The following is a 16,249-nucleotide window of genomic DNA, read 5'->3' on the forward strand; positions in this document are numbered from 1 at the left end:
CTGCCGGTTGGGATACCACCACAGAGCCCAAATCCAATAGGAGCTTAGACCCCAACTGATGGGTGTGGGAGAATAAAGGCTCATGTGATGCACTGTATAAATGATTCAATCTAATTCATCTAACTCAATTTAGCTCATCTAACGTCCATGCTTTAAATTGATAGTCAACGCATAGCGACGGCAAAGGAGCCAACCAGAACCAAGCATTGTGGAAACCTCCCAAAGCCGGTTTTCCTTGGCCTCCCTGGTGTTTCACAGCAAGATTGCTTGCATAATGCAAAGCATACCATGTTCCAACATGGCTGGCTGAAGTTTTTTGTCCTGTGGTCTCTCACAGTAAAAGTTTGTGAAAATGTTATTTAATAATGTGAAGGCGTTGGAAAGCTATGGTACCATTCCCTGACACTTCATTCATACTTGGACTCATTGTGAATCAGAGGTTCTATTCATGCTGGAAGTGATTTTGGTTGATTAGGCCCTGTGAAGGGATAATGGGTGGTGGAGCTATGTGTGATTACATGTACTGTCCCTCTTTGATGTGGAGGGTTTATGGTGCCTAGATAAAGGCTGGGACTAGGATTCTATAAACTGAACAGGCTAAACACTATAAAACTCAATGTTATCGTAAATCATTCACTTACCCTGTCATTGGTTTCTCTGACTACTATTGAGAATTCAAAACGTAATTTTGTTTGAAGTCGCCTGTGCTTATTAGGGTCCTTTCTATTCGAGAAAAGGGAACTGAATATTTTTGAATGGAGAAGCACTGCATTGTGTCAAAAAATAAATAAAAAGCCTACTTTTTAAATTTAGCATAGACATGTTTGTCCTGAGCCAAGTTGTTGATTGGTTAGTATAAGGGCGGAGATGTTTGATGCTTGCGTAATGTTTCTTATGGGAAGTACTTAGAAATACCATGAAGCTTACTGTCATAAGGCATGGCTAAACATTAACATCTAAATAAGCATGTTCAAACTAAAGAAGAAAATGTAATGTAAAAACATTCAAACTACAAACATTAGAAGAATCCTAATAATCATAATAAACATAACAATCATGATAATCATAAAAATATACCTGTAAAAACAGAAGTAAGTAAACAGAAAAGAAAGCTTGCCTGCTTTAAAACATACCTTGCCTGTACATGACATTGAATCCTTTCTTTTGGACGCTAAAGTCTGAGTTAAATGATATCTCCATCACATTGCCGGTGGAGTTTAGCATCAGTCCGTTGGCTGTCAAGCCACAAAATTTCACATCTTGGTTGCCGGTGTTGACAATGACGCGGTCGTAGATGCACCCAAGGGCCTCCTCGAGCTCAAAGTCGAGGAAGGTTATTTGCACAATGAATCCAGCCGGAGCCTGCAGAGTCCACTTGCAGGACTGACTATTGGGGTAATCTTGGGGGTAGCAGGGGGAGGTGAATGTACCCTGGGAGTCCGTGAGCACCACAACGCAGTTGGAGTTACTACAGCTCAACACTGCTGAACCAAAACAGGGACATGTTGTCACTACTACACCCCAGCACCAGGGAGGACAGGAAGACACCAGGAGACACCAGGGGACACCAGGACAGGACAGGTGACAGGTAAGACAGTGGAGGAGGAGTCAGGTCAGTAGTGCAACAGTGCAAGGCCAGGTAATAAGGTCAGAGGTCAGAGAGACTGTGTTAGTGGACTAGTAGACAGAGTCAGACAACAGGGACCATCTCAGGTTTAGACTCACAGGAGATTTCGATTAGCAGTAGCAAAGAGTCAAGTCAGTGGAAAAAGGCACTCATACTACATACGCAGTTGAAAAATGTATGTTGAGATTATAAAATACCAGAGCTATGATTTAAAGGTAACCTGAAGACTATGCGCAGAGAACATTTTTAATGGGCTGGAAAGAAATCTTCACTCAGAAAACAATGACTTCTGTTTACCCAGGCCAGTCTAATATGTGAGCCAAAACCATAGCAAACATTGGAGTGGGGCAGAAACATTCAAGAGCAAAATCTCACTGTGGAGCAATTAAAGCTGGTGGCGTTCTTGATCGGCATCCAACACAAAGTACAATACCACCTATTCTATTTAGCATAAACAAACATTAAATGTGAATAAAAATTTGAGCGGTCTGCAGACATCTAAACATAAGCTCAACTAAAACAAGTAGTACAGTCAGAAAACACAAAGGCTTCATAATGACAGGATCTCTTTCAGAACTGTTAACAGTCATTTAACTCGGTTATGAAATACAGTCTTCTAGAACTGTAATAAGACAGAATTAAATTCTGCAATCTCAATATGGCCAGTAATCGTTTTTGTCTCTTCTCCATAAGCTTCTTGATCCAACTTCCGAACTTGATTGTGAGCAACAGTAAATCTTCTGTAACTGTAAGTCTTTCTCTATGAAATGTCAGTAAAATTTGGATAACACATCAAAAGCCAAACCCCGGACAAAACCTATACAATGGAAATCAGCAGTTGTTATGTTGGGTGTTCTCATTTACTCTCCTAGCTCTCTGATCCTGGTGCCTGATGGCTTACAGGCAGGAACAATGCTACCTTTGCAGTGTCATTTCTCTACAAACTGAATCAAATCAGGGATCAGGAAACCTGGACGGCAACAATCCAGAGAATTCTACCCTTGGAGAGGGTCGAGGGAATTCTCTATAACAGTAAGAGCAAAATCTCCAATTACTGGAAACAATTCCTACCAAAACCACACATTTTTGTTTATCGCCTGATTCCAGGCCAGAGTTGTCCTTGCTTCAGAAAATCGACTCATTAGAAGTGTTATGCACCCCACAATAGATGGCTGATGCTGGGTCAGATTACAGCCTGGTCCTCCTGTGGTACTGTTATACCTGCCAACATGTGCCCTCTTCTCAGCTGAGAGGGTCAAGAGGGCCCTAAAAACTAAATCCACTCACTCAGGCTGACCGAATTACAACTTAGAGTGGCTGTTCCTTTGTCTAAAAACACCTCCTAATATGTGAGGCCTAGTCAAAGAAAAAAAATATTACTGCCAGCAACGTCTCAAGCGTTCTCATACATATCACATGATAGATAATCATGGCAGACTAGCTATGGGCAACTAACAGGGGGTATCAGCATTAATACACAACACTCTTCACAGAACTGGAAAAATATATTGAACAAGATATGCATTGTAACATGTAAAATGTTTCCTTGCTTTCTTTAGAACCTTGCACCTTTAAAGGTCAACTATCCAAATATCCCACCTTTTGATATAATAAACCTATTGAAAGAGAGTGTCCAGAGTTACCTTTGGGGAATGTCCTTACTGAGGCATCTCATACTACATTAACATCACTGTCTTGTATATCCCACATCCACCTGTCATCTAAATATGAAGCTAACTGTACACATTATCCACTTGTCTTTTTTTTTAATCCATTGAAAATAAACAAATGATATTAAATAACAGCCACACATATATACAAAATAAACATAGATTGATACAATTATAGTGCTTCAAGTGAAAGCTATTATACTCTTATGGATGTGAGGGATTACCAAACAGTCCAATTAATGGCCTAGACATAATTAAGCGTGGCATACTGGCACTGTGCACTGGTTTCATTAGGAGTGTCTGAGTGGAGGATGAAACGCAGAGCGAGCGAGAGCCCCTCTCATTTGCCTCTATGATTCATCAGGGTCATAGCCCTGGGCACAGTCCCATAAAAAAACACAGGGAACATTTCTACACCCCCAGGGCAACACGTGGTCAAATCTAAGAGTAGTGGTGTAATAAAGTGGCTGGGTATCTTCTTTTAACCAGTTAGAATCGCTAGTGACTATGTCCAAACATAGAGAAATACGATGGAGGACATTGGGTGTTGTGATGTGATATGATTTTACAATGACACAAACTACTACAAAGGGACAGTGAGAGGCTCTGTACAAACACTGGTGAGGAAGTAACACCAATGCAAATGATGACTGTGATAACCATCGATAGGAGACATGTAAAAAGGGAATTAAGGTTACAATGGCGCGCATTTGTGAGCTCAGGAGTTGTGGTCGGGTTCGCAAAACGGTTTCTAGATTGATCTAAGGAGAAACAGTATTTTTTACGTACTTGCCATAACAAAAGTGTGATCCATGTTTGTAGGTAACTGTTTAGTGAACACCATTGTCATGATGACAAGTATTCATTATTTATTCAAATTTGTAAGTGCTATGAAATTGTTGGTCTTAACTAATGGAGATAAGTCCCACAGGTATTTAATCCAACAATTATTAATGATTTATCCTAGCAAATTTACTCTCAGAATGTAGGCGTTGGTATTTTCTGTGGTTCCAATTGCACAAAACAATTGGCCTCAGAATCTAGCTACACTTTAGGTTATATTTATTTGGATCCCTACATTTCTATGTAATAGGACACTGACCCCTGAGAATCATACCACTTTAATAAAACATTTGACATGCAGTATCAGTTTGATATATTTCTACGTCATGCCAGCACTTGAATACGATTAAAATACAACTGAATTAGAAAAGTAATAAGTGTCAACATTAAAATACTGATTTTGGACGGTCTTGGAACGAGCACAACTGCAAAGAATAAAGGTTATTTGTTTTTATTACCCATCGCTCCTAAATGTACCACTTAGCACGTTGGCAAGTCTGAATCTTTCCTGATTCTGCAACCAATAGCGAGTTCTAACACAGTGGTTTGCCATAAAATGAATTACCTGGATCCACTCTGCTTTGAACATGTTTTTTTCTCCCTTTTTCCATGTTATGAGAATAGACCCTGAACATGAATTATAAGGCTTTAACTGACCTAATGCAAAACAGACACGCCATGTAATTAAGTCATGTTATTGAAAATGTGAACACATGTTGGAGAGTGTGACAGGAAGTCCCGAGGAACCATCCCTGTTTTACTTCCACATTAAAAAGAAGATACATTAAACAACAACAAGGGTGATGCCTCAGAACATTATACAACAGAGACAACAAGCATACCAACAGAACTGTGGTTGTGCTGCTGTGGTTATAATTAAGTTGAGTCAACTAGAATCCCTCCCAACAAAATGGTGGCAATTTCATAACATTTGGCAGGTTCCAGAGAAAAAACAACAGCATGAACGAACTCCCTTCACGCTCAGGAGTTGAATAAACAAGTAATGAGATCAACGTTTGACAACTGGACTGGGTCTGTTTTTGGTGTGTGTGTGAGTGTGTGTGTGATGCTGTCAGCCACTGGTGTGGTGTGTGTGGTGCGCAAGAGGAAAAACTACATGCCAAATGATGTTTGCTCAGTTTGTATGTCCCTGTTCACATCCCTCTGAGACACACTGAGCCCTGACCGCTGCCGAGGGCATAACCAGACCCCTGTGTACTCACATGGCCCAGAGGACTCACACACCCACACACACACACACACACATACACATTTAGACCCACATCGAAGTATCTCTTGCTCAGTTAATGCCGTTTATGAAGCAAGTCAACAAATATAATTACTACAATTAATTGCTGCCAATGTGAGAGTCAACTATAGCTGGCTTCAGCACATCATGAGCAGCAACTCCTGGAAAGTAATTTTATGTTAAATAAAAAAGGCATCTTTGTTTTTCAATATTTCAAGCATTTCCTTTCTAACTGGCAATGTGTTCAATAATTGCGGGTTTCAAAAAGTGATTGTGTACAGTACAGAATTGAAAAATAGCATTTGTATACATTTAACTGTTAAAGAGATGGGAATCTGAATTTACCATGATTAAAAGCATTCCAATCTTAATGAGACATTAACATAAGAACACAAAACCCCATTGTTACTGTATAAACCTGAAGACGCTGACCTGTAATGAAATTCGTACGGTGTTGTTGCTGCAGCATGACTGAAATGTGAAGGGCGATGAAGGTCAGTGAAGAGAGTGCCTAAAAAACAGGGTTTGATCAGAAAGCTCCTTTGAGAGGCGGCAGGGCAGGCTGCAGTGGGATGGTGCCAAGGGATGGAATGCCAGATACGCAGAGACGGGTAGAGATGGGCTCAAACATTCACTGATACTCCCACTGCCTAAAAATAGACTCTTTCAGATAGAGGACTTCTGAGGAAAGTTTAATCCTCCAGATTACTCGGCAGCTTTCAAGCAGCCCCCTCCTGGTCCCCTGGCAGCACACCTGGGCTGCATGTATCTCAGCTGGTATCTGTCCCGCCCCTGTCTTTCACGAGAGGGCTAATTGAGTGCGTCATTCAGGGGATAGTTGAGGAGGGGAGGCAGTTTAATCGCATATGACCCAATATTCTTAACACACAGGAGTTGTGCTGCTGTAACATGGTGGAGCACGGAACAGCTCTGCCAATTTTAATTTGGTTTCAAAGGTCTGCTGAGACCATGGCTCAACACTAGGAACACACCCACGCATGTTATGACAATGTCAAAACTTTAACAAAGCGTAGATCATATTTTGTGGAATGACAATTGATGGGGGGAAACTTGACGTTGTGTTCATTTGTGGTTGTATGAAGCGTCCTATCAGAAATGGGAGTTCTCTGCCCTGTGGTGCCAGATACCCATGTGGATGTAATCATAAACTGTTGACATGTCTGTGTCAAAATTCCTCTGTTGATGTCCTACTTAATAAAGGAACTCTATTGACATTTCCCTTGTATCTTCAATCTTATATTCTTTTTTTCTGAGTATATATCTTTCTGCTCTGTTTCTTGTGATAAGATGGTATATATTTAATAGTCAAAATGGGGCAGCATTTTATGACAATAATTGTTTGCGAGAGTGAGATTACTCTGTTGATTCTCTCTCTGGCACCAAACACACTTAAAAATGCACTGTTTCCCGGCACTGAATCTCCTATGATCCAAGCCTTATCTGAACAGCAGCCAGAACTATAAATGTTTCTGCTTCAGGTCTGCCTGCCAATACCAACCAACACAGCCAGCTATGACATGTAACAATTACAAAAAAGACTATGCTTGGTTTTTTAAACCTACAGAACAAACATAACTGCATAAAATACAACAGTCAGTCAGACTTACAACGTGCAGGAAAACAATGTTTTAACTCCTAGGTGAGAGAAGTGGTGTGAGCTTTATAAAGCCTGAACTGGACCAGAGTGGAGGCCTTTTTCTGGCTTCAACAGGCCTAGCTCATGTGGCAAACACATTAGCCTAGACCTACACACATGCTGAGCCTAAAGACTCTTAGCAGATAGTCCAACGGCACCCTCGGGCGAAATTATATTTTGTCACGTGTGTTTGTTTTTGCTGTCAAACATCACATGTGACAAAATGAATACGCACTAAAGCAAAATCATAAAACATTTTTATTTGTAATTTGGGAAACATTCACCCTGTTTCAGTCTGTTAGTGTAATGAAACACATATTTAAATCCCCTTTCGGGATTACCTGGTGGTGGTAAATATAAAGTGTCTTGTCATCGCTGTGTGACACTATCCAATACTGCATACTGACTGCATTTATCCATCACTGGTACTGCCATATGTATTTATCCAAGACTTAACTGCCCATATTTGTCATGTACTGTAAGACATCATTACTTTAGATATCAAGACTGTTTGTCTTGTGCTTTCATGGAATCAACAGTACTCGTATATCAGTTATCACCAATGACCGGATTAATAAAGGTAACACCAATGTTTCTGCCCAGTGCATAGTTTGACTTGCTACTGATTTTTCAAATAGACCTACTGATAGCTACTGATACCAAACTACTGTACTGTGGATAACAATTGCCTTTCGATGTCCAGTCATTCTGAAGGTGCATATGTAAAACAAAGAGTGCTAGTGTTAACGGAAGCAATGAACATGAGAAAGCAGAAGCGCCAATTGGCCCAGCATCGTCCAGGTTAGGGGAGGGTTTGGCCGGCAGGGATATTCTTGTCCCATCGCGCACTAGCGACTCCTGTGGTGGGCCGGGCGCAGTGCACGCTGACACGGTCACCAGGTGTGCGGTGTTTCCTCCGACACATTGGTGCGGCTGGCTTCCAGGTTAAGCGGGCATTGTGTCAAGAAGCAGTGCGGCTCGGCTGGGTGGTGTTTCGGAGGACGCACGGCTCTCGACCTTCGCCTCTCCCGAGTCTGTACGGGAGTTGCAGCGATGGGACAAGACTGTAACTACCAATTGGATACCACGAAATTGGGGAGAAAAAGGAGTAAAATAATAAAACAAAAAACTAACAAAAAACTAAAAGAAAAGAAAGCAGAAGCGCAAAAAGCACAATCATTGAAACAGAAAAAAAGACATAGAATGAAAGGAGGACAATGTTGAGAGAAAGCAATGGTATACAGTATAACAATCATAATGAAACAATCATAAATCAATATCCATTTGTCTTTTTTATTTCAGGATGCATACTATTCAAAACATAAGAAAACACAAGCGATGCCAATAGTATAATCAGTGTGTACCTTGTCTTTGCAGGGACATCAACAGCAGGGCAACTGGCAGGACGTTACGGAACTTCCATCGCCACCATCCTCCACGGGTGTAAGACTCCCTGTCAATCACAAATCACAATTAGGATGGAGACATACTGGTTATCGTCTTATAGTCGTACACATGCAGTAACACAAATGACATAAATACAAACTTACAGTATCTTTATTCATACTGATGGGTCTGCAATTTGCAATTTGGGTCCACTTTGAAAGTTTGAATTATGTATTTGTGGTATGGAAACATCTTTTTCTGCACAGAGGAACCACAGTGAAGCAAATGCAGTTTATTATATAATGATAAATCATTCTCCCATGTCAGTTGTAATGACTTCCAAAGTTAGAGACCACCAGTGGTAAGTATCCGACAGACTGCATCAGTGTGGTGGTTCATACAATGCTCCTTGTTTGAATCTAACATGAAAATGGTATTATAACGAAAGGAAAATACATCCATTACTGTCATTAGCCATGCCCATAATAACCAATGTGGCTGTTTTGATCTCTGGGTACATACAATATATACAACCCTCTTGCCTGTAGACTTTACATTCCAGGAATATCATTGGATTAATGGATAAAAGCCTTGTCTACAATATTTTTAAAAAATAAATAAGAAAATGACATGAAACGTCTACATTGTCTGAGAGGAGTTCACCATAGATATATTAAAATGCATACACAAGTCAGTCAGCATAAATTCACTGTAATCTTTTCTAACATGTACGTAAGTGAATTCGATAAATCACTAACAAAACAATCAAACAGTACAAATCTAAACCAGGTTCACAGCAAGAATACAGAATGAAAAATGCAATGTGATGGGAACAGAGAAGAGAAAAATGGCAACCAGAGTCAATCCACTCTTATCAACACATTTCTATTGCTGGGTCTCTGCAGTCCAGATACATCTATCTGGGGTTATTACAGAGATACTACAAAATCAACCACTTGTCATGTGAGGATGTTTCTCTTTTGGTTTCTAGGTGTCATTTACCTCTAAATTCACATGTGATCATGACCCCATCTGAATCTGCTTCTCAATCTAAAGAGTAATTCTAACATTTTTGTATCACCTCATTTTCTAACGTTCTCCCAATCAACGCAAGGCCACACAAACAAACATCTCAGTCAGTCAGGAAATTACAGTATACTCCAAACCCAAGTCATTTCACAGAGCTGGGTTAGCTACTATTAGCTAATCATATGGTTGAGCTGCTGTGGGCCCAAACTATAATGGACGGGATGGAGCATCTGCCAAGAGGCCCTGTTCTCCTCCTCAATCTTGGAGAGGAAAGGGCCTCCTCCTCTGTTAACTTCCACTACATTGAGCGGAACTCTATCTGGACAGACTGCTTTTCCACTTCACCAAACACTTCCTTCATTAGCCAATAGTCACGTCTGGTCTGGGCCTAATTGATACCAATTACTCCAGGTGTTGCCTGAGCCCAGGGTGGTGCTGGAGGAAGATTAAAAATTTTAATTTCACAGCTTCCGGGAGTCTTCCTATGTTGCATTTTCTCTGTAGGTAGTAGGTGTCACACATTGAATGATTCCTCAAGAGATGCAATTACTGTAGTCAAGGGATAGTTATTTACCGACATCAGTGTGATCCGGGTGACTCAGAGCATCTTCGCAGCGACAACATCAGAGTATGGAAAAATACCAGACCCTCTCCCTCTCTTCCATGAAGACTTTAAATAACATAATTATACTCACAAAATTCACTAAACTTGACCCACTGTTGTTTTGTTCACTGTGTGCCCTCCCAAGTTCATTGCATCCTAACTCAAAGCCCTGCCGGAGAACTCACTTCGACAAGATGATGAGTATCGCAATTCAACTTCCTCGCAAGCAGAAGGAGCACCAAGAGAAGTGATATGGAGTATGAATAGGCCAACCACACAATGGCCATGATCCCTGGTCATATTTTATTCAGACAACAGTATTGTAACTCATCACGTTCATCATGGCTATCAGGAAACAAAGATCAAGAGAGGTGCTCTCATCAAGAGAAGGAAGGAAAATCTTATCTTATAGTCATTCAGAAAACAATACTCAGTAGTGAAGAACTAGCATGTTTACGACTCCACGACCTTATAACTCCACGACCTTATAACTCCACAACCTTATCTCAAAGGACAGTCAATATTCTTGCTAAACAGACTCAGTATAAACAGTATAAATAGAAAAAAGTAGACTATTCAAATTTCACACAAAAAAAGCCATGTATATACTTTCTCATAATTCTAAAGTCATCCATTGTTACTTTGACTATTCAAATAGTAACTAATATGGTTATTGGAAATGATTGGATATGATTGTATGTTCTACAAAGGAAGGAAACCTCAAAAATAAACTTTACATTTCTAACAATCCCTTTTTCATTTACTAGCCTAAACAGTAGAGTAGACAGTAGCCTTCCAAATGTAGAAGAAATAAATATGAATAAGGAAGTTAATTACATCTTTATACATAATTTATATCATTAGGGCTGAGAGAACAAGACTCAATTAATTGCTTGCATATTACATCAATTCATGCAATTCCTGACATTAGAGAAAAAGTGTTCTTTGTTGAGAGTTGTTTCTCTCAAAATTTGTAAATATGAATGCAACACAAGCAGAGAGAGGTCAGTACTTTGGATCCCATGGAGACCACATAAAGACTGATTCATCTGGTGGCTAGGGTGGATTTTCATTGTATGTCCATCAAACCCATTGATGCCAGGCACTCATAATAAAAAATGGGCAGTAGTAACATAGATGAAGATGGTATTATAAATATCCAAACTAGTAGGAATACATGTCTGTTTAGAGTGTACGTATGGTAGAGAAGACTGGTTGGACAAGAGTCATGAACCATCTTCAGACACATTCATTATGATATCTAATGGCCTGTCTTTCTCACTCTTCACAGAGCTCTGCTTTGATGATGCCTTATAATGGTATAGAGTCATCACTGAGCTGTGGGTCTCAGGATATGAGGGCCATCAGATTAAGACCTTGGTTTTTAATTAAATCCTCCAGTTTAGTGGAGTGACTGACATCATCCACCTGGGGCAGGTATAGGCTATTCATCTTCTTTTCAACAGATTCTCTATAACTTCATCTCACATCGCTTAATATTTTCTGTCCTGTCAGAGAAGTTCCACATTGAGGACCTGGTGGAACTGTCTGGCAGCTGTGAATTTAGTCTGTAATCTTTCAGTTTACAACAACTTTTGGAACATGTTCTAGGGTTGTGTAACACCAGTGAAGAATATAATAAGACCACTCTTTCAACAGCAATTTCTCACATGCTGATTACACTTCAGAAGACAACATGTCATTATATAGTCTTTATGAAGATACAAAATCTGGCAGAAATTATACTTTAAAAAAAAACGTGGTATAGCTAGCTACACAACACCAACACAGCAGCCAGAGAGATGATAGAATAATAAGAATTTCACTCAATTGAGTGTTCAGTAATGTCAGTAGTGTGTTCAGTAGAGCTAGGGGGAAAACCAAGTTAGTGAAAAAGCTGTTCTCTATAATGTAGGCTACTTTCACTACCTCTAAAGTAGTTACGTTTACTTTGTGTCATAATCATGCAGTTTTGCATGTAATAATTTACCATGTCTTGAGTGCTATTGAACAAGAATTTATGAAAACCCTATAGCAATATGGCCAGAAGCGTTACATTAGCAGTCAAATTGATTAACTATACAGAACAAGTTGTTGACTGTGTTTTGAAAACTTTATGACCACTCTCAAAGTCAATAGGCTAATATATACATTTAGTAAAAAACACAAAGTGTAACAATGTAACATCCATTAAATTATCCTCTGGAAAATAATCTCCAAGACAATGAAAAAGTCAAGCATTGACGATAACGTCATGAGCAATAAAAACATTTTTATAACTTACATTATCTTATTGGAGAGGGAGCTGGTCTCCTAGAATAATCATATTATCTCCTCTCCTGTCGTCCGACTGGAGTTCGCCGTTTTGGAAAACTTTTGGAACCTTCTTCAAATTCGTGACACCGCGACGTTTCAAAACTTAATTCAGGTAATCACAGTTCAGTATATAAACGCTAAACACGCACTTATCCTAAAGTCGGAAACTGAAATCGATTGTTGAACCTTTTCCCCGTCGCGCAAGATGCTTGAAACAGCAGTAAAGCGGGTTTACCGTTCAGGACCGTGTCCTTGCACACAGCTAGAGGACGTTCTCTCTCCCTCTGGCGCCCCACCCTCAACTAAAGGCAGGCAGGCAAGTCCCAGGGGTTAAGAAAATTTGCTAAAAATGCTGCAAACCCATCCAGAATTCTACAGCAGTTGCTTCTCCACCACACTGTGAAAATCGACAAATTGGACATTCACAGATTCCACATAATTAGGTCCCATGATAATTGTTTTATTCTGTGTCTGTGATGCTTACTGTTGCAGCATGGACTGACAGTAGGCCATGCCACAATGAAAGTAAACATTCCTTAAAGGGGCAATTGCGATTACTACATATATTTATTTACTTTTAAATTCATAATACACTGAGTAGTCAATATTGAGTTGCAACCCCTTTTGCCCTCAGAACTGTCTCAATTCGTCGGGGCATGGCCTCCACAAGGTGTCAAAAGCTTTCCACAGGGATGCTGGCCCATGTTGACTCCAATGCATCCCACAGTTGTGTGAAGTTGGATGGTATCAAGAATAGTGGTGGACCATTCTTGATACACACGGGAAACTGTTGAGCGTGAAAAACCAAGCAGCTTTGCTGTTCTTGACACACTCAAACCGGTGCGCCTGGCACCTACTACCATACCCCGTTCAAAGGCACTTAAATATTTTTGTCTTGCCCATTCACCCTCTGAATGGCATACATACACAATCCATGTTTCATTTGTCTCAATCCTTCGTTAACCTGTCTCCTCCCCTTCTTCTACACTGATTGAAGTGGATTAAAGGGATCATAGCTTTCACCTGGATTCACCTGGTCTGTCTATGTCTTGGAAAGAGCATGCTCCTAATGTGTACACTCAGTGTACACAGACATGAATTCTTGAAGAATATAACTTATAAATGCCTCATGAGCTTAGTTCAACTGTCTAACCCCATCAGAACCCAAAATAATAGCCTACTGTATAGCCTCAAAACATGGTTAAAACTATAATTTGATATAATGGATGGTCAGTCCTTGCATCCATAGCTCTGTCTATTAATTTAAGTGTAGTTACATTTCCCCAGTCCCATCCCTCAGCTGTTTACCGAAACAGTGGCGGGGTATCCACTTTGTAATTATTTGAACTGCAGGTTTCCCATTTAAAGCTGCAATATGTAACTTTTGGGCTACCAACCAAAAAGTTGTGTTATAGATCTGTCATTCTCATTGAAAGCAAGTCTAAGAAGTGTTAGATGTGTTCTATGTGTGCAATTTCTATGCTTCCCATTCTTAAGTTTCGTTTTTGCCTAATTTACTTTAGGTTTTGTACAACAGCTACAAACAGCTGAAAAAAAACAATATTTTTGGTTATGGAAAATATACTTCACAGCGATTTAGATGGTTATCTACACTATACTTGCTTGTTTTGCCGCATAAACTGAACTTAGGCCAACTATTAGAATTTTAGCAACCATGAAATGGTGGAGCGATTTCTGCATAGTGCATCTTTAACGGAAACTATTGTGAAATTGAAATGAGGGAGGACAGGACTGAAACAAGTTCATGCATAGTGCATAGTATGTAGGCCATGTATGATCCAAGTAATTTGCTTTCGATGGCAGTTTAGAATTATCTTATTTTGAGATAACTCTTAACAGGGTTGGATATCTGAATCAAGCCTGGTCTCATAGACTAGACGTAACATAGTAAACATACATTTGATACACTCAAATTAGTATGATATGTTATGTTTGGTTACATAAGACAGAAGGTTACTTAAGGCAAAACCAAAAGGAGGGTAGTTGGATGAGTGTTCATATAACGTGAACGTCTAGCAAACCAAATCTGATCACGGACAACTATCATTTTAGCAACTTTTCAATTTAGTTCTACTTTTTAGCTACTTTGCAACTACTTAGCATGTTAGCTAAACCTTCCCGTAACCCTAACCGTAACCCTTTTAGCTAAGCCTTGTCCTAACCCTGGCCTTAACCCTAACCCCTAGCCTAGCTAACGTTAGCCACAATGAATTAGAATTCGTACATTTCATATGATTTGCAAATTTGTAACATATAAGTTTTGCAAATTTGTAACACATCATACGAATTGTAATTTGTAACATAGCATACAAAATGGATGATGGACATCCACAAATTAATACATACCATATCAAACGTAATATATCATACTAAATGGAGTTTCTCAGATTCACGTCCATAATAATACGAAATGCTCTGAGACCAGGTTGCTGAATTTGCATGCCTTATACACTTTCTCACCTTTTCGGTCTCCAAAACCATCACTTTTAATGTCGTTGAGGTTTAACCACAGCCAAAAGAAAAAATTATATGTCTTCTATTGTTGATAGAACTACAATAAAGTCACTAGTTCTATCAGCTCCTTAATTGGGTTGGGGGGTTCTATAAAGATGAATAGACATGACAGATCTTTGAATGAAACTATGGGAAGCACTTTATCCCATCTTCCAAAATAGAATAGAACATTGACAGTTTTATGGGGTGGCAATACAGCCATATACTAACTTTCTTACATGGTTCCCTGAATGACGGACAATAGCCTGGCAAAAGTGAGTCTTCCATTTCCAGTTGTGAGTGACCTATACAGCTGGGGACACAGCTGTTTTATAATGGTGGTGAGGCTTTAAACTATTACAAAAGCCAAAGAAGTGGCTGTTCTCCGACCAGTACATAATGAATCATGACAAAGGGATGATCAAACCCAGCTAATGTTCCCACAGTACTGTCATGTGAGCTAAATAGGGCCAGTATTGATCTCATAGTGTTTACATGATTTACATACAAGTTGAAATGTTGCAAAATAACTGAGGAAAGCAATACATCTCTGCATCTTGTCTCTATCACCTCCAATACTTACCATACCTCAAGCCACTCATTGGCTGACAGGACATGGTGCACAGATTGAAGGTGCAGTTGTTCACAGTCACAGAGAGGTACTTACCTATTTCAATTGACATGTGACTTTTCTCCCCCATTAACTTTACAGCTAGAATAAATACGTGGAAGGAATCCACCTGATTTTCATTTGACACCATGCCCATCAACAAGGAAGGAATAAGGGACTCAGGCAAATACAGATGCTGGTGGTGATAGTTCAGCCAGTCGAGAGATAAAGGGCCAATGCCCTTTCTATAACTCTTAAGGCAATAGGCAGGCAATGAAGAAAAACAATGAGCGTGATGACATCAAGAAAATAGGCATAATAATCACTTTCAACAGGTTGAGCAAACCCAAACATTACCCATAATTATTTATTACCAGAATAAGTAGAAGCCTAAGGACTCTCAAAGGATTTGGTATTCATGGGCACTCTCCGGTTTCATTCATTTTTAAATGGAGTGTAACCCGATTGATTTAATAAACAAAATGTGCTGGAAGATATCAGTGTGGTATTTTGGAAATGCAGGACTCAAAAATTCATTAAAGGTTTAATTTCCAGCATTTAATTTCAATGCCCCTTGTAATACAGCAGGTGACTCCCTGGTGATATTAGAAATGTTCTAACTGTTATTGTTCACTCCTTTCATCTCATTGATTTACACATAGAAGCGTTTCTTTAATGTGATGAGCCTGCACAGTGAATATTCCACCATGAGGTCAACTCAATTATCTGCTCTTGGAGTTTCAG

At 39.6% G+C, this 16,249-nt stretch overlaps 1 protein-coding gene across 1 annotated transcript in view; it reads right to left on the minus strand.

The window, feature by feature from the left end:
• The window catches only part of LOC311106700 (adhesion G-protein coupled receptor G6-like), a 55,607-nt gene extending 43,006 nt beyond the window's left edge, over nt 1-12,601 (minus strand). The window contains exons 1-3 of the mRNA XM_084149095.1: nt 12,350-12,601; nt 8,411-8,499; nt 1,134-1,481 (exon numbers count right to left, since the gene is read on the minus strand). Coding sequence (XP_084005221.1) covers nt 1,134-1,481; nt 8,411-8,499; nt 12,350-12,351 — 439 coding nt within the window. The 5' untranslated portion in view covers nt 12,352-12,601. The remainder of the gene's footprint in view (nt 1-1,133; nt 1,482-8,410; nt 8,500-12,349) is intronic.
• Nucleotides 12,602-16,249: the final 3,648 nt, after the last annotated feature.

Source organism: Coregonus lavaretus (assembly GCF_964263955.1).
Source record: "Coregonus lavaretus genome assembly, chromosome: 31".
In the NCBI taxonomy this organism is placed as follows: Eukaryota; Metazoa; Chordata; class Actinopteri; order Salmoniformes; family Salmonidae; genus Coregonus; species Coregonus lavaretus.